This window comes from Salvelinus fontinalis, chromosome 37, assembly GCF_029448725.1.
Source record: "Salvelinus fontinalis isolate EN_2023a chromosome 37, ASM2944872v1, whole genome shotgun sequence".
NCBI classification, from domain to species: Eukaryota; Metazoa; Chordata; class Actinopteri; order Salmoniformes; family Salmonidae; genus Salvelinus; species Salvelinus fontinalis.
The window spans coordinates 28,417,035-28,437,329 of NC_074701.1; the positions used below are offsets into that span (position 1 = coordinate 28,417,035).

A 20,295-nucleotide genomic window follows, 5' to 3' on the forward strand; every position below is an offset into this window, starting at 1 on the left:
GCTGAAAAGTGACTGATAGCAGATGTATTCATACTATGGTAATATACTCATGTTAATATCAACATGGAAACAAGAGCAGGTTAACAGTGACCAGGAGCAGGATCGATAGATAGGCTAAATAGAGGAAGAGGGAGAGAAGGTTTTTCTAGGCTAAATAGAGGAAGAGGGAGAGAAGGTTTTTCTGGACACTTGAAAGGATGCTTTGAAAGGAGGCTGAGATCCCACCCATTGAAAGAGTAGGCGGGTCAAGAGGCGGAGGATGGCACACAGGCGTCACCCCACTCTTGACACAGACCAGACGTTTCAACTTTTTCTATCAGTTGCGAGTGAGCTGCTACAGCAAGGAAGTATCCCCAGCTGAGATATCCACACCGGAGACAAAAGAGTCGAACGCTTTTTCCCTTCCTTCACCCAACCTATATTTTGAAGGATCTGTTTTTACAAGGCGGAACCACTATTCTTTCGATGTTGACATCGTCGTTTTCTGATTAAAAAGACACCGTGTGGGCTCTAATCTTTTGCGTTTTGGAGGTGTGAGAAGTTCAAAAGTGGATTTTCAGATATTTTACTGTTATTGACAACTCTTATGTCCCGCTACTAAAGCGGTTTAGGACATGTCCGATTCGTCCAGGTGAGTGCAAAATGAACATCAGGATTTCGCATGTAATTTACTGTTTTTAAAAAGGCTATAATTGCAGTAGACTAAGAATAGACAATGTAACAGAAAATTGCACCGCGGTTCTCCCAACTTTAGACTTCACTCAGTTGTCAAGAAAACCGTGATTCTGAGAAGAATATCCAAGATAGCATCATATGCCTAATTAATTGTTTTTTAGAGAACTATGGTGTCTTGTCTAAATGCATTTACTTTGTAGGCTACTATATCATGTGTTCTCGTAATGCAACAAAAGTATCTTATTCCGCTCACACCGCACGCCTCGCCGCGACAACACTTTGACATTAATTGGAGAAAGTTCGTACTTGTTTTGATGAAGTCCACCCCCGTGTCTGCACAGCGGTTTAGCGTGTGAGAATTATACGATCTTAACCGATGTCAATCGTTCCTGGTGATCTTTAGTAGCCTATTATCATCGTCCTAGAAAACCTTGAAACACTAAACGCGTTGGACTTGAATATAATGAAAATAAAGACCATATTCCAAAAAAAATCAACTGCTGCCTGAGATTTAAACTGCGATATTTTTGTAGGCCTATTGGTCTACTTTATTCTCGGTTACAGTGCGATGCATGACATTATATAGCCTATAATAAGCCAATAGGCAGTTTTATTTTGAAGATAGGGATGAAAGGTACCTGTTTGTTTCCCTTTTGTTTTACACATTAACCTACCCTCATTCTTCTCAGACGATCCAGCAATAAATTAATCACCTGTTGAAGTTCAACGACAATGGGACTCCTGTTCTCAGGTGATTCAGTGATATATAGGCAAGGGGTATTTCCATTTTCAAGACAAAATAAAAAATAAAAAAGAGAGGCTACTACTGCAACCTGTGGGTGGCGATAATGGACCAGTAGGCTAGCCTATGATTTTGGATGCGTTTCATTTAGCTAATCCAATCGCCTGCCAGTCACAAAGGCTCTAATCCAATCAGGTCTGCTTTCAACACATGTTCGTAGAGAACTTTTCATAACAAATGTGTGCAGACTCTCCAGCAAGAAACTGCTTGATGTGCTTGTACTCTATTGTCCGTTTTCTGACTCTGCGTTTTGGTTGTCTCTAAAATGTGGCTTTCGATTTAACTTTGAATGTGTTTGATATGAGTAAGTATTTGTGATATAGTAGGCTACTGAAAGTATTATATAAAGTATTATAAAGTCGACAGATAGCCTATAGGCATAATAGTGAAAAAGTGTACTCTGTCTGCGGTCCTTCATGCACAATTTGGAACCAATTCGAGTATGGAATACAAGTAACGATCAGATTAGTTTCGAAAACATGACTATAACTAGATTTTTCATGTGGATCCACAATAGGCTATTCACAACTTTCATTTCGGATAGAAGAAGTTAACTTGGCTTGGAGATTGGGTTGTGACGCAGTTACTACGGCTTGTATTCTCATGCCAAATGTTTTTCCCTGCTAGAAATGCTGCAATCAGCACTTCTGTACAAACAATGGAGGTACGTATAGAGGAAGAAGAAGTTACGGCCGACTCAAAAACTTGGATACACTGGACTCGACCCTGCGGGATATTTAGCCATGCGCGTTTTGTTTAATTAACCTACGTTATCTATAAATTATGTCTGTTTTAGATCTTTGATTCCAGGAGAGGAAATCTCCAACAAATAATGACAATGCACGGACAAAATATATATATTTTTTTAAAATAGCCTAACTCTGATACTTGATCTATCCTACAGACTACAAAATCGGTCCAAATGGCACGACCACCCTAATTGAGAGAGGGAAAAGCGGAGAGTCGCATCCCGGTGGCGGAGCAGCCTCCCGTGCCGAACCGTCTGACAACCCCCAGTCCTGCGAAGGGGACCAGCAGTCACGGGGAGGAATAATGATTCCGAATAGTCTGCTTGGTTTCCAGTCGAGGTCGCCAGTGTTCAGAACACTGTCCAGGTCCTCCAGTGGATATTTTTCGTTCGACAGCGATTCTATTCCAAGCTCCCCGCTATTGAAAGATAACAAGTCGACACAGACTCCGAGCCCATCTAGCCAAGCCATTACCCACGCACTGCAGCGCATGTCTCGAGCACTGGAGACCCGGCGAGATTATGGTAAAGCACGCACACTTGCTGGTGTCGCACAAATAAAATTGTTACTCACAATTCAGAGCGCTGGCTTCGAGGCATGGCATTGCGCACATGATAAACTATTTACGCTGCCCTTGTGGCAATCAGAAAGTACACTTGTTTTATACACTTAACTCACACTATTTGACGACGTCCCCTGACTATTGCAATGTACTAAGGACCACTGATTCTGTATCGTATTTATTGATATGGGGGGAGGATGGCGGGCTATTATGTACGGATGCGTCTTGGATTATTGCGCGCTAATTGGCCCTTGGGTTGTTTGTAATGTCTGTAGTTATATTTACTTAAATAACGTAGTCATTACGATATCTGCATGGGTCGAGACTCCTGTATAACGTGACGATGAGCCAATAGTTGGATTCAACCTCAGCAGGAAGTTTTTTTAGATCAGTATCTGCACTGCGTTTACTGAGTTGTGTCATAACAAGCCACCAAGGAGTGTGCGTGATAGCAAACATGCATGCGCATGTGTTTGTTAATGGCACCTGTACGTGCACCCAGATTTACACTCGACCTCAATAACATTCCCTGACAAAGCTAGTGGCCATAGAAGACAAGCAAAAGGAAATACACTAGGACAAACAGGCACTGTTTTTTGGCCCCATCGTGCATAATATATGTGATTGAGCAGCCTAATTCACCTGTATATTTTTATTTAACCACACGTCGTGAGTTGGAGTAGAGGCCACATATAGTGAGTTGGAGTAGAGGCCACATATAGTGAGTTGGAGTAGAGGCCACATATAGTGAGTTGGAGTAGAGGCCACATGTAGTGAATTGGAGTAGAGGCCACATGTAGTGAATTGGAGTAGAGGCCAGTCAAATAGCCCTCTGTGTCTTTGGTCAACAGCAAACAGCGCTTCCTCCCTGCTCATTCTCCTTAGGAGCCGGCTGATATGAGGGACAGACACATCTCTATCTGTGTTGCACACACATCTCTAATCCCAATGAGACTACTCTTAAAGGAAAACTCCTTTTGGTATTTGTTTTATTAGTCCGTAGGTGATATAGTCCAAAAATATTTTGCATGTCAACAATCAAGATATATATCAAGATATATAACTTTCTAAATACAGCCAGTATGATGCACTCTGTTACCACTACCAACATATATTTTTGCGGTGGAATTTTCCTTTAATGGGTACACTCTTAGAAAAAAAGGTGCTATCTAGAACCTAAAAGGGTTCTTTGGCTGTCCCCATAGGTTAACCCATTGAATAACCTATTTTGGATCCACGTAGAACCCCTTTGGTTCCAGGTAGAACCCTTTTGGGTTCTATATAGAAGGCTTTCCACAGAGAGGTCTACTTGGAACCCAAAAAGTTTATCCTATGGGGACAGTCAAAGAACCCGTTTGGAAACAACTTTTCCATCTCTGATGTTGGGAAGCCAATAATTGGGCCCCACTCAAAGCCATTTCTTAAGATAAAGTCTGAAGAGTTTGTTTGTGGAGAATAACATCAATGTTCTCCAGTTTTATTACCACCGCCTGTTATTGCCTGAGGGAGACAGACGCTGGGGAGGAATTGTTTACCTGTTTTTTTGACTCAGACTTTCTTTTCTGAATACCAGATATGATTGATCCTAGCACACGTATAGAAAACCACAAGTTTGGTGTAATATCTGATAGTCTATGTCAGCGTTCCCCAACTGACGGGTGGTTTTTATTTGACCCACCAAGTTTTGTGAGCAAATATGAAAAAAAAAAAAAAAAATTTTTACATTTATTTTTCTTTTATTGTTGGACATAATGGACTAAAAACACCAGGAAATCCTTTTAATTTTAGAAATCTGTTCACAAGTATTCCCGCACATAATCGAGAGAAACGTGATCGTATACAAATGTAAGCAAGGTTCGAAATGATGATGTTTTAGTCAAACATTATATCTGTTTGGGCTTCTTGTGGTCAATTTGGCGACTACAAATTATTAGTAATTATTTTTTACGGACCCCGAACATCCGCTTAAGAAATAATCATCCCGCGGCTGAATCTAGTTGATGATCCTTGCTCTATATATACTGTATCTGTAATATACAGAATGCCTTTGGTGCATTCAATTACATTTAGATTTTGACAACTTTACTTGAGGTTTCTTAACAAATAGCCTTTAAAACACACTCATAAGATTGTCATAAGATAACAAAAGGTAACGTTTCATAACAATAGTCTTACACTATCATGGATATGCTGTGGTGATGCATGAAGCATGTCAATAATTGTCACTGTGCTATGTGTTATTGTTATGTCTCTTTTATGACCGTGATATAAAGCCATTATACCAGGCTACTTGCAGTAAAGTGTTTCCATATTAACATATGGTGCAACTGATATTGTAGGGCCCTTGAGGGATATGAGAAATATTAGACAAATGGTTCATGACACGTGAGTCATAACAAGAGATCAGAACACATTCATAACTAAACCACACTATAGTACATAAGCAGGGAGTCATACTGGACTCCTCTTAGTATTGTTGTAGCTTGGTCTTTGTTATTAGATTGTGTTCAAATGAGTTCTGAGAGCCATTTGTTCTTTGTCCCCCAGACGTGTGGCCCAACCCCCTCCGGCCCTATAGAGCACGCCCACCACCGACTGCGGGGGACATGCGGTCAGAGATACTCATCGGTCAGGAGCTTCAGCGCATTGGAGATGAGTTTAACAACCTCTTCATACATGCGGTGAGTAGTTACACCAGCACTGAGACTTACAGACGGGAGGATCCTAAAAAGAGACCCATATATCCTGATGATATGTAGTTTCGGGGGGGAAACAATGAATTAAACAATCACTTTCAGGGAATTGGTAGCTTCAGTTCAAATATCCCTAAGGGAGTTTGTGGCTGTCAACCACTCTTATAGGATACGATACACAGGCACTGCAAAAATAATTCTATCACGATCAAATTGGGGTGGCAGGTAGCCTAGTGGTTAGAGCGTTGGACTAGTAAACGAAAGGTTGCAAGGTCGAATCCCCGAGCTGACAAGGTAAAAATCTTTCTGGAAGGCAACCCACTGTTCCCACTGACTTGCCTAGTTAAATAAAGGTAAAATAAAAAATAAATGATGATCACAGTAGTCACTGCAGTGCAAGGGAAAGTTCATCTTCCGATTAGATAGTGTCAATAATTTAAGCGTTTTCGCAGACCTGCTGCCGAAATCATGACAGCATCGTTGAAGAAATTGCCTGTGCAGTTGGTTTCTTTCTCTTGCTACTTTACATTTCTGGAGGTTGCATCACCTTATTTACAAACCCTGTCAAGGACTGCACTGGATCAAATGGAGCTGATAAGGTGCTCAGTTCAACGTGCCATTCTAGATGATTTCTATTTGTGTCCTTGACCTAGCATTCTGTGCTCTCATTTCTTATGTACTGAGGGCACTCTGGCTTTAGAACGTTATTTATAATACAGTGCATAAGAATAACTTGTTGTTACCAAAATAATTGTATTTGCATATCTTAATCATTTTCAGTGAGCTCACTATGACATATACCGTGGAGGGGTGAATATCACGTATCAGCTGTTACGCGACCGGCCTAATGTTCAAAGACACACCCAGCAGGAGGCTACCTTCAACACCGACATGAAAAGGTTGTGTGGAGGGAGAGGGAGAGAGAGAGGGAGGGAGATGGAGAGAGAGCGAGAGAGAGAGGGAGGGAGATGGAGAGAGCGGGAGGGAGAGAGAGAGAGAGAGGCTACATGAAAAGTTTAATAGCACTAATATAACCCTACTAGTGCAGGTTTTTTGTTAATTTATGTATATCACAAAGCTCTGAGTTTCCAGGAAAATTCTCAGCAACAAAAGAGTGATCAAATTAAGATCCTACATCTGCTACAGGACATGCTCTTTGTAGCTAAAACAATCTCTGTCAGGTGGTGATTCATCTTACCCGGGGTTACCCATTTCCTGGTTAATTTCATAACTCTGTTCAGATCTTACACTTGAACACTAATCATACTCAAATAGTTTTGTTGGGAATTTTTTTTAGGGAATTTTTTGTTTATAGGGAATCTTCTTCCATGTTCCATTCTTGTCACTCTCCATCTGCGCAGTCTTGAATTGGCTGATATGAAAGACCCATAAAATGTTTTTTAACATTTACGTCATTTAGAAGACACTCTTTTCCAGAGCAACTTACAGGAGCAATTAGGGTTCAGTGCTTTACTCAAAGGAACATTGAAAGATGTTTCACCTAGTCGGCTCAGGGATTCGAATCGGCGACCTTTCGGTTACTGGCCCAACGCTCTTAGACGCTAGGCTACTTGCTGCCCAACATCTGTTTGAAAGCTGTTGACAGTGCATGTTGCATGCATTTTAGGGAGTTTCCATGTGACTGCATGGAATTTGTTGAAAACTGTTTTTCTTGCCAGTTCATAACCCTGGGATGTTCTTGTCATGGACATTTCTATTCTGTTATCTTCATCACCATCCCCAAGGGACACTGCCTAGTACCCATAAAAGGGGAAGGTTTGTCTGTATAATCAAATATATGAACTGATGACTGGACTTTGTATTTTCTCACAAAAAAAAGAAGAAATATTTATAATGAGTGCATAAGCATTTTCCATGAATAATGTGTTACTAATGGCGTCTGGGTGTCTGGGGAGAAGTAAATATTTACACACCTTTCGACAGGTGAGGCTGTAGAACAGAACAGGGTTTCGCTCTCTCTCTCTCTGTGTGTGTGTGTGTGTGTGTGTGTGTGTGTGTGTGTGTGTGTGTGTGTGTGTGTGTGTGTGTGTGTGTGTGTGTGTGTGTGTGTGTGTGTGTGTGTGTGTGTGTGTGTGTGTGTGTGTGTGTGTGTGTGTGTGCACGCTTGCTTCGTACATGTAAATATCTCTCTTGTATAGAGGGAGGTTTATGTATTTCGAGAACAAAAAGCCCAATAAAAAGCAGAACATATTGTATTCTATGTGCCATGTTCTGGTCTCAGGTGTTTGGTTGCGATCAGGGAGAGGAATTCTGAAAGACTGTCCCTTTCTAGAATCTAGAGCTGTCTTGTACTTCTCCCATCTGTCACAATTGTCTATTACATAACTTTCTACAGGTTATTGCATTGTGTGTTACTGACAAATGCAGGTGTTTCATACAGTTCTATGTATAGATTGGCAACTGCCAATAACTGTCATAATGATTGTATCTGGATGAGCTCTAGTACTTCCTAGCTATTGACTATAAAGTGAGTCATTTCATTGTAGACAAAGTATTTGTGTGTTTTCAGGTGTCACGTAAGGTGAATCAAAAACCCTCCTGCACACTTTGTTTACTGACACACAGGTCTGTGTCATCTGTCACACTTCCCTGTCCTTCCTTCTGATTGGCTCTATGGCCTCTGGCCACCCACAGAACTGACCAGTGGCCTGCATTACTCTAGCAATGTCCAGGTTTTGTTTTGGCACACACACACACAAACACACACACACACACACACACACACACATACACACACACACACACACACACACACACACACACACATATACACACCCCATTCCTTCTCTGCCTAATAGCCATCATGGAAAATACTCTTAGGGCTGTCTGAGTGTGTGATCAAGGTCAAAGAGGCCAAGCCCGGGGGTTTGAGACTGACAGGAGGAAGTGTCAGGTTACAATGACCTGGCAGTGGAGCTGGTTAGTGAGTGATTGTTTGTGTTGCAGAATTGCAGGACTACGTGACTGCCCTGTGGTTAAGGCTCTCAGGGAGCCCACTGTGGGCTCTAATTATCCACTGGTCTGCCTTTACAGGCCTCACTCACCCAGCGCCATGGAGACGCACTCAGCCCCGCCCCGGCCCTCCTTGTCATCTTCTCCCAGGGTCAGTTTGAACCCAGGCTCCAACGGGTGTCATGCTTTGTGTGAGGCGCTGGAAAGAACTTCTGAGTGGAGTTGATCCACTGAGTCTTTGAGTGTGTTGTGGGTTTGGGTGTCTCCATACTCCCTTTCTCTGGTTCTGTGATGCTTGCGTAGGTGTTTAGTGGTTGCACCGCTGTGAAGTTAGCTTTTCATGTGTAGGTGCTCTGTCCTATGGACTGATATAGGAGGCTTTTAATTCAGGGCACTCCTCCTGCTAGAGGTATACAAATCATTTGTTTTCTTTCAAACACTTTGAATGTTTAACTGAGCCTTTCCAGAGTGCCAGATGGACAGGGTTTGCACTTTTTGAGCAATTCTAATGCACCAGGCCAGCTCAATCAAGCGCAGCTAAAGTATTTAAACGAATCCCATGTACTATTTGAGCCCAGGTCTGGTGAGACGTCTCTCCAGTGGTGAATATGGCAGATGGTAGTGTGAGACGTCTCCAGTGGTGAATATGGCAGATGGTAGTGTGAGACGTCTCCAGTGGTGAATATGACAGATGGTAGTGTGAGACGTCTCTCCAGTGGTGAATATGGCAGATGGTAGTGTGAGACGTCTCCAGTGGTGAATATTGCAGATGCCAGTGTGAGACGTCTCCAGTGGTGAATATGGCAGATGGCAGTGTGAGACGTCTCCAGTGGTGAATATGGTAGATGGCAGTGTGAGACGTCTCCAGTGGTGAATATGGCAGATGGTAGTGTGAGACGTCTCCAGTGGTGAATATGGGAGATGGCAGTGTGAGACGTCTCCAGTGGTGAATATGGCAGATGGCGGTGTGAGACGTCTCCAGTGGTGAATATGGCAGATGGCAGTGTGAGACGTCTCCAGTGGTGAATATGGCAGATGGCAGTGTGAGACGTCTCCAGTGGTGAATATGGCAGATGGCAATGTGAGACGTCTCCAGTGGTGAATATGGCAGATGGCAGTGTGAGACGTCTCCAGTGGTGAATATGGCAGATGGCAGTGTGAGACGTCTCCAGTGGTGAATATGGCAGATGGCAGTGTGAGACGTCTCCAGTGGTGAATATGGCAGATAGCAGTGTGAGACGTCTCCAGTGGTGAATATGGCAGATAGCAGTGTGAGACGTCTCCAGTGGTGAATATGGCAGATAGCAGTGTGAGACGTCTCCAGTGGTGAATATGGCAGATAGCAGTGTGAGACGTCTCCAGTGGTGAATATGGCAGATAGCAGTGTGAGACGTCTCCAGTGGTGAATATGGCAGATGGCAGTGTGAGACGTCTCCAGTGGTGAATATGGCAGATAGCAGTGTGAGACGTCTCCAGTGGTGAATATGGCAGATAGCAGTGTGAGACGCAATGCAAAGCAGATGTCTGGCCACAGAAACATGTTGTTATTCTAAGATAACTAACGTCTGTATTTTGCCACTCAAATTATCTGAGCATTCACATGGCAGCTCACTTTGTGGAGTTTCTATTTTATTTTTAAATTGGGTTTGTTCCTCAAAGGGATTTTCAGTAGGAAGCCGCAAATAAGCACCCTCTTATTTGTGACGCAATGTTATTTTGTTTTAGGACCTGCAGTCTTTGTCTTGAAGAATGAGGTAGAGAGAAGTTTGTCTGTTTTAAAAACTATTTTAAGCATCTGCATAATAACTTGTTTTAATCAAATAAAAACACATTCGATGAGTATCAGTGACAACTTTGTTTTTCCTCAGGCAGCAATTGCAGGCAGACATCTGCAAACGTATTAGCGAGTCACTTTAATTGCATGTCTTCTACTTCAAATTGTGTTAATGTTTTGTAATATTGTACCAATTAGCTGGTTGTGGGCGAAACTGTCAGTATTCAGTGAATTTGGGTATTAACGTCATCACTGCCAAAAACATGATTCTTAAAGGGAAAGCTAGATTGATCCCATATTTAAGTTGATCCACCTCCCCTCCTTCAGTCAGTTTTACACAACTAATAACATATTACTAAAGGGGTCATTGACCTGTTGATTTGCATTATGCCAGCCTCTCGTGTTGCATGCCTCAGGGTGTGAAGTGGCGTGTGATTACATACTGTGTGTACTAGTTATATAATGCAATACAAAATGCAACATTGAGTCACGATACTATAATACACACCAGAGAGGTTTTACCCTCAGACACAATGGCCAAATATCTGGATCAAGTCTATGTGTTTACCCTGTGTTGAAACCACTGCCTAGAACGGTTTAATTAGTCAAGCTTACAGTAAGTACATATATCTTCCCTATTTCTCATTCTATTATAATCTCAGTAAAACAAAGTACTGAGTAAAGGGTCTGAATACTTACAGTTGAAGTCGGAAGTTTACATACACTTAGGTTGGAGTCATTAAAACTAGTTTTTCAACTACTCCACAAATTTCTTGTTAACAAACAATAATTTTGGCAAGTAGGTTAGGACATCTTTGTGCATGACACTAGTAATTTTCCCAACAATTGTTTACAGACAGATTATTTCACTTATAATTCACTGTATCACAATTCCAGTGGGTCAGAAGTTTACATACACTAAGTTGACTGTGTCTTTAAACAGCTTGGAAAATTCCAGAAAAGTATGACATGGCTTTAGAAGCTTCTGATAATTTGACATAATGACATAATTGACATAATTTGAGTCAGTTGGAGGTGTACCTGTGGATGTATTTTAAGGCCTACCTTCAAACGCAGTGCCTCTTTGCTTGACATCATGGGAAAATCAAAAGAAATCAGCCAACACCATGGGACCACGCAGCCGTCATACCGCTCAGGAAGGAGACGCGTTCTGTCTCCACATACTGTGGTGCGAAAAGTGCAAATCAATCCCAGAACGACAGCAAAGGACCGTGTGAAGATAATGGAGAAAACAGGTATAAATGTATCTATATCCACAGTAAAATGAGTCCTATATCGACATAACCTGAAAGGCCACTCAGCAAGGAAGAAGCCACTGCTCCAAAATCGCCATAAAAAAGACAGACTACGGTTTGCAACTGCACATGGGGACAAAGATCGTACTTTTTGGAGAAATGTCCTCTCTTCTGGACTGATTAAACAAAAATAGAACTCTTTGGCCATAATGACCATCGTTATGTTTGGAGGAAAAAGGGGAAAGCTTGCAAGCCGAAGAACACCATCCCAACTGTGAAGTACGGGGGTGGCAACATCATGTTTTGGGGGTGCTTTGCTGCAAGAGGGACTGGTGCACTTCACAAAATAGATGGCATTATGACGAAGGAAAATTATGTGGATATATTGAAGCAACATCTCAAGACATCAGTCAGGAAGTTAAAGCTTGGTCGCAAATGGGTCTTCCAAATGGACAATGACCTCAAGCATACTTCCAAAGTTGTGGCAAAATGGCTTAATGGTCAACAAAGTCAAGGTATTGGAGTGGCCATCACAAAGCCCTGACCTCAATCCTATAGAAAGGAGGAATGGGCCAAAATTCACCCAACTTATTGTGGGAAGCTTGTGGAAGGCTACCCGAAATGTTTGACCCAAGTTAAACAATTTAAAGGCAATGCTACCAAATACTAATTGGGTGTATGTAAACTTCTGACCCACTGGGAATGTGATGAAAGAAATAAAAGCTGAAATAAATCATTCTCTCTACTATTATTCTGATATTTCACACTTAAAATAAAGTGGTAATCCTAACTGACCTTAAGACAGGGAATTTTTACTAGGATAAATGTCAGGAATTGTGAAAAACTGAGTTTAAATGTATTTGGCTAAGGTGTATGTAAAATTCCAACTTCAACTGTATGTAAATAAGGTATTTCAGTTTTTTTGTATTTTTATACATGTGAAAAAATGTAGTTTTTTAAAAATGTTTTTGCTTTGTCATTATGGGGTACTGTGTGTAGATTGATGAGGGGAAAAACTTTCATCAATGTTAGAATAAGGCTGTAATGTAACAAAATGTGGATAAAGTGAAGGGGTCTGAATACTTTCCGAATTCACTGTATGTTCTAATCAAACAACCTTTCAACAGCGTGTTTTAAGTTCTTGTTAAATCTTTCAGAGCAATCATTTATATCTAGCCAAGCCATCGGTCTGCCATTTCTTTCATGAACTTATCATTTTTGGCCCTAAGGTGAATGGGGTCTTGCAAGGTTCCCAGTTCTGCTCTGTCTTTCTTACAGAGGGGTTAATGCACTTCCATTTCAGTCCACTTCCTCATCACCTGTTTCCTCAGACACTGTTCACAGTCACTCCAGGCTTTTGTGGTTCTTGGCATGACTCATTTCAGCTAAAACAAAGCGTTGATATCCCCCTTGCATTAGTTCCTAAATGTCAGCACTGTATGGCTCCCTGCCAAGCTGCTCTGAATCCACACACATGCAGTGATTCACTAATGGAGTGATACCCAAGTCATACTTCAGCACAGTTGTAGAACTCAGACTTGGTGTTTCCTCAGTCCCCTCTGCCAAAGAGGCCACAGGGGAAATGACCAACGCTTATTGCAAGAGCCATGCCAAACTAGTGACCTCAGGCCAACGTGATGGCCGGGCCAAGACAGCCACCTGTTTTCATCTCCCCTTTGCCATGTCTGCAGAGGTAATTGTCTCTGAGGAGGGAGTAGTCCATTCATCCACCATTATCAGGACCCTATGACCTGGCCAAGTCCAAGTGCACTGCTAAATACCTAATAGAATGGCTCAATCTCTTCCCTAATCTCTCCATTCATCTCACAGTAAATATTTCCCTATTTATGTTTAGGTCATCAAGTACCTCTTCCATCTGAAGCTGAAGTAGCTGACCTAATAGAAAGGCTTTTATGACCGTGCTGCTGCCCTGTTTTTCTCATTAAGAAGTATGACTCATGTTGTAAACCTGGTATGTTCGTGTGTGATGGTTCAGTTCAGCCCAAGGCTCTAGTGTGGTAGTTTGCAGGGCCTCTGCCCAACACAGCAATGTTGACACAAAGATCAGAAGAGCAGATCATCGCTCCATTGAAAGGGTAAATACTTTTACCTTGGTTGCTCATTTAATGCTCAATTGTGCTTATATAATTCAATACTGTGTACACATAATTAACAAACACACATACTGTACACAAGCACATCCTGGCAGTTTCACAGGAGCCAACACATGTAAGAACGTTTCATTTGATTGCCTGGGCTTCTGGTCTTAAGTGTGGAGTTAACCCACTGATCCTAACACCCGGAGAGGGAGCAAGGGTTTGGGGTGAGGTGGGGCAGGATGTTGAGTTGTGTTGGCCTGCTTCCTGTGTTTGTTAGGGTTGCATGTGTGTCATGAAAGGACTGGCACACTGACTACAGTTGAGCTCAGCCATGTCCAGTATTATCAGCCAACCTCAGCTGTCTGTCTTCTATACACAGCAGGGGTCTTTATGGTGGTCAGCCAAGACCCCCATGGGTTCACGGAGGGTAAATCTGTTTATTAGTGCAATTTGTTTGAATCATATGTCTGGAGTAAAAGGTGAGTGGCGCTATTACGCTGTGTGTTGTGGCAATAATGTTGATGCTCTATGTTTGTGTAGTATCTTTAGTGGTTATACTGTATGTACAAGAGGATGTAACACGGCTCCTTTTCTGTGTACTCCACAGCACCTTGCAGGCGGAAACGGTCAGGTTGCCCAGGGAAACCTGCAGCAGATGCACCAAGAGCCCGCCTTCCTACTGTGGATGGGTCTTCTGATTGGACGACTATTACAGATAATCCTGCGGAGAAGATGATTGACAGACAGAAGCCCCAATCCCATCCTCTGGAGCACCCAGCAGGAACATACTGTAGAACCTGGGAGAATTCTGTTATAGACCCTATACATATATGAATATGTAAAATTGTCACATTTTCAGAATGGACTCTCCTTCATATGTGAACCTTTACAACTTTGTCTTGATGGTTTTTGACCTTGAATGGCCTCAGGATTCCCTGGTCCAGCATAAATTGGGATAGGGAATCTGTAATGCTTTGGGAATACTTTCTTTGGAAATTCTACAACACCTGGAATTGTGCACCTATGTTTCCTGCGCGGATCTGGAAAGCTGAGCCTAATCAAAGAACCAAAGATGGAGTGTCCCATTGCGGAGCGCTCACAGGGATAACGCTGTGTGGATAAGGCTTTGTGGAGGTTACATGTACCTTGTACAGCTTCTCTTTTTCTTTGCTACTGCGCTATTTTCTTTCTCTGTATTTGTTTGTTTCTAAGTGTTTGTGAGTTTACCCATGGTCAGATGTGTAGAGTCTGCGCTGTGTCTGTTCCTCCTGGTCCTCATGGCAACTCACTGTTTCCCTCCCAAAACGAACCTGCAATTCTGGTTGGATGCAGTCGGTTCCATTGTCGGTTCCATGGACCCAGATGAAGTCTGTTTAATGGAGAGTCTCCATTGAAAGTGTTTTTAAGTCCAGTAGTTTTAGACAATGATTCAGTGTGCACTCCAATAGTCTTTTTATTAACCCTTTAGGTATATTAACCTCGAGCAATAACTGAAGATGACATTTTTTTAAATGTATTTCCTTTCCAAACATATTCAGTATTAAGAGCAATAGCATGGATGTTAGTAGTCATTGTGAGAACAGAAAAAAAACATTTGATAGCAACTACAATGCCTAAAAGAATGAGATATAATGAAATCCAAGTAGATCTACATGAATTAGGGCAAACAATGTAACTTCTTGAAACAACGTACTTTACTGTTGTCTCATTTGTTTCCCCCCGCCCTTATCAGCTGTCAAACATAATTCCTGTTATCATTTAGCCTCTGGTTCGGACCTGCTGTTGTCAGTGCTTTGTTAGCCCAGCTGACACTCATGTTGGCCCAGACAAGTCTAGTGCAGTGTTGCTAGGTCATTAAAAGCTCATAGAAGCTTTGCTGGAAGAGAACCAAACTCTGAGCCGACATTAGCCAGAGGAACAGGCCTAGAGAGACAGGTTTGAATGGGTGGGATCACTCACAATGCTTGAGAACTTAGATGGATAAACAGTGAGAAAAACCACCAAATGTTCTTGACAAAATTCTTGAAACATTTTTGTATTTCTGATCTGTGGTAGAATGAATGTTTAAAAATATATTTTAAGAAAGTGAAGTAGGGTTACTTTGGATGTTACATGTTAATTGTTACCACATTCTGCACCATGGGTTTTACATTGTATGTGTCCCTCATGTGACCTAAAGATTGATTATACTGTCATTTTGCTGGTTGGTTCCTATTGTAAAGTACAGTATTGGTGTGGTTCAGTCCAACTACCTTGGTCACCCTTTTGATTCCAATGGCTCCTATCTGTCAGTCTGTTGGTATTTGATGTGAAAACCTATTCCACACCCACAGTTCAATAAACATTATCCAGGAAATTGCATGTTGACAGTATAACATGTGATGATGAAAGCCTATCTTTAAAATAGCATAGCACTTACAGATCATTCAAGGTTTTATGTGCCAAAAATCTGCCTTTTACATTTATTTAAAAAAATGTTTTGCTGACCATGTAGATGAAATGTAAGGTTGATGGTATTGTTTGATGACATTTTTGCAAACCCAATTTTGAGAAGTGCATGATGTGTTTCATTCTGTCATGTTTTTCTTGGTACCAACATTTTACTGCTCTGCCATGTTTTATATCTTGTATGACTGTCTATTATTTTTTGGTGTTGCCAAATGAAACCAAAAACCTCATTTCAAAGTACTGTATCTCAGAAGGGTGTATGTTGTCGTGTCTAGAGATGCTTTCCAAGAGAACAACTGAAAGCTGAACTGTCACCTTCTGAAACTGATATGGAAACTTCTCCGACAGTCAGCCAATGGTTCCATGTACTCTAGATATATATGTGTTGAGTGAAGGCATGGTCCATACTGTCCATCCATCCTAATGGGTAGAGACCATAAATAGGAATAGCATTTTCCCCAGACACATCAAAATTCCCAAGTTGGATCCATACATTTTCACCAGTGTCATCTTGGTGGAGGAAGTGCAGGTTTGTACCTCTTGCACAATTATTACTGTACCCAGAATTCAGTCTGTTCAGGACCCTTTTGCACTCTGTGCAGACAGACAGAAATTGATCTATCTGACTCACAGGACCCAGTACATTTGTAGCAAAATGTCATTGTTATTTTTTATATTTTCTAATTTGCACTGAAAGATTGCAATGTTGTGATTTCAAATGTGCAATACTGCTGTGCCTGTAAAAAGCCTTTTTTCATCTTTAAAAAAATCTGGAATTTTCTTTCATTGTTGATTAAACCACATCCTTTTTCATGAAAATCAATAAGCCACTGTCATTGTTCTATAACTATAACCACACATATTGCAGTCATAATGAATTTGACACAGGCAATTCAAAGAAAGTGTGACTATCTTTTTTACGCAAAATGTTTTTTTACATACAGTTGAAGTCGGAAGTTTACATACACCTTAGCCAAATACATTTAAACTCAGTTTTTCACAATTCCTGACATTTAATCCTAGTAAAAAGCTTTTACTTCTTTCATCACATTCACAGTGGGTCAGAAGTTCACATACACTCAATTAGTATTTGGTAGCATTGCCTTTAAATTGTTTAACTTGGGTCAAATGTTTCGGGTAGCCTTCCACAAGCTTCCCACAATAATTTGGGTGAATTTTGGCCTATTCCTCCTGACAGAGCTGGTGTAACTGAGTCAGGTTTGTAGGCCTCCTTGCTCGCACACACTTTTTCTGTTCTGCACACAAATGTTCTATAGGATTGAGGTCAGGGCTTTGTGATGGCCACTCCAATACCTTGACTTTGTTGTACTTAAGCCCCATTTGTGACCAAGCTTTAACTTCCTGACTGATGTTTTGAGATGTTGCTTCAATATATCCACATAATCTTCCATCCACATAATCTTCCATCCTCATGATGCCATCTATTTTGTGAAGTGCATCAGTCCCTCCTGCAGCAAAGCACCCCCATAACATAATGCTGCCACCCCCGTGCTTCACGGTTGGGATGGTGTTCTTCGGCTTGCAAGCATCCCCCTTTTTCCTGCAAACATAACAATGGTCATTATGGCCAAAGAGTTCTATTTTTGTTTCATCAGACCAGAGGACATTTCTCCAAAAAGTACAATCTTTGTCCCCATGTGCAGTTGCAAACCGTAGTCTGTCTTTTTTATGGCGGTTTTGGAGCAGTGGCTTCTTCCTTGCTGAGTGGCCTTTCAGGTTATGTCGATATAGGACTCGTTTTACTGTAGATATAGATACTTTTGTACCCGTTTCCTCCAGCATCTTCACAAGGTCCTTTGCTGTTGTTCTGGGATTGATTTGCACTTTTCACACCAAAGTACGTTCATCTCTAGGAGACAGAACGCGTCTCCTTCCTGAGCGGTATGACGGCTGTGTGGTCCCATGGTGTTAATACTTGCGTACTATTGTTTGTACAGATGAACATGGTACCTTCGGGCGTTTGGAAATTGCTCCCAAGGATGAACCAGGGAAAAAAATTCTGAGGTCTTGGCTGATTTCTATTGATTTTCCCATGATGTCAAGCAAAGAGGCATTGAGTTTGAAGGTAGGCCTTGAAATACATCCACAGGTATACCTCCAATTAACTCAAATGATGAGCAGCTTCTAAAGCCATGACATCCTTTTCTGGAATTTTTCAAGCTGTTTAAAGGCATAGTCAACTTAGTTGACTGTGCCTTCTGACCCACTGGAGTTGTGATACAGTGAATTATAAGTGAAATAATCTGTCTGTAAACAATTGTTGGAAAAATTACTTGTGCCATGCACAAAGTAGATGTCCTAACCGACTTGCCAAAACTATAGTTTATTAACAAGACATTTGTGGAGTAGTTGAAAAACTAGTTTTAATGACTACAACCTAAGTGTATGTAAACTTCTGTCTTCAACTGTATATGTCTTCATTTGTGTAAATCAATTCTCAAAACGGTCTCTATTTTGGTTCAAGTGAAAATAGGGCAGACTATTTATTTATGTAACCGTGTAAAAAGAGGACTCTTTTCTTCTGTGTGGCGACTATGCTTATCTCTGATCATCTGCAGGACACGGAAAGTATGGTACCTTCCCCAACTTGGCACAAACCACCCAAGATAATTATGCATCCCATATTCAGCCAGTCAGTGGCTGCTTCACGAGTATGTGATTTTCACGAGTATGTGGTACAGGTTGCCTAGTGGTTAGAGCGTTGGACTTGTAACCGGAAGGTTGCAAGATTGAATCCCCGTGCTGACAAGGTAAAAATCTGTCGTTCTGCCCCTGAACAAGGCAGTTACACTGTTCCTAGGCTGTCATTGAAAATAAGAATTTGTTCTTAACTGACTTGCCTAGTTAAATAAAGAAAAAGAAAATATTTCACAACTCATAGTACAAAAATCCAAACTGGTCACACTTGTAATGCTGCCAGTCTTTCATTCGAAACCTCTCATTGTGCATTCATTTGGATCGTAAACATCTTTCACCACACAACCATTGATTTATAATATAAGTTTGTGAAATGTAATCGAACAAGAACATTGGATTAATCACCAAAACACAACCATCTCTTTTCAATTTAGTTTTAACTACCAGTTAATCCAATAGCAAACAATGCAAGATATGTGTTTCAAATTTCCCTTAGAAGTGCTGAAAGTAATATGCTACAGTACTGTAAATTACAGTTTTCACATTAGACAATATACTTACATTACCCAACAAAATTTACAGAAAATCTATAATTTCCATTATATCTATCTGTCTAATCAAAGGTGTGCTCAATGAAGACATCCTCTACGATCATTCATGCAAATGTTGTATTTATTTATTATTCAGATATAATTGCAACATAGGTTTACTGTCTGTAATCAAATGTAAGAAATTAAATGAAACAAATTAAATGAATGAAAATAAAACCTAACATTTAGCACACATTAATTTGCATCAATCCTGTCTTGAGCATTTGGCCATAAATTCTCATCCACATCACAGTGAATGTCCTCATTGTTCATGCACCGCAGGAAAATACTTTTGCCAGAAGGAGGGTGGCACGCTCATGGTGATGGTGATCGTACACCTTCCACCTCCATGCTGAAAATTAATCCTCAATAGGGTTGAGGAAAGGAGAGTATGGGGGCAGATATAGGGTCACGAATCAGGGATGGGCCCATACCATGACTGAACCACCTCTGCATGGTGAAACCTAACATTGTCCAACGCAATGAAATAGGTGACCCCTTCACCTTGACAGGCCTGCTCAATTTACACAATGAGGTGTGCAGTGTTGTAGGATCCAAGTAATGGCCTACGTCCTACCACACCATCTTCAGAGATAGCTGCACACATGGAGATGTTTCCCCCACCTGGCACTTGGACGGTCACCCGTTGGCCAATGAGGTTCCGCCCATGGCGCTGAGTTTTCGCCAGGTTGAAGCCTGCTTCATCAACAAAGATATACGTGTGATAGTTCACAGCAACAAAAAGCACCATCACCCTCTAAAAATATAATTTGGTTAGTTATTTTTACAGTACAGTTCCAATATGATATTGTGAAGTAGCATGTGCATCAAATAGTAACAGTAATACAGTATATAGTGCTGTACCGGAACATACTCGGCCCGCAGTTGTTTCACGTGTTCATTGTTTCTCTCAAAAGGCACCAGGAAAATGTGTTTCATAGATACCTGATGCCTCTTCAAAAGGCGGGAGATTGTTGGTCGGCTGATGGATACCACATTTACAACGGTGTCATCGT

At 41.3% G+C, this 20,295-nt stretch overlaps 1 protein-coding gene across 1 annotated transcript; it reads left to right on the forward strand.

Moving 5' to 3' along the window:
• The first annotated feature begins 277 nt into the window (after window positions 1–277).
• Window positions 278–19,555, forward strand: bcl2l11 (BCL2 like 11). The gene is given in 5 exon segments (XM_055902675.1): window positions 278–631; window positions 2,382–2,397; window positions 2,399–2,750; window positions 5,336–5,469; window positions 14,191–19,555. Coding segments are annotated over 5 exon segments (648 nt in total). The 5' UTR covers window positions 278–614; the 3' UTR covers window positions 14,320–19,555.
• The last annotated feature ends 740 nt before the right edge of the window (window positions 19,556–20,295 follow it).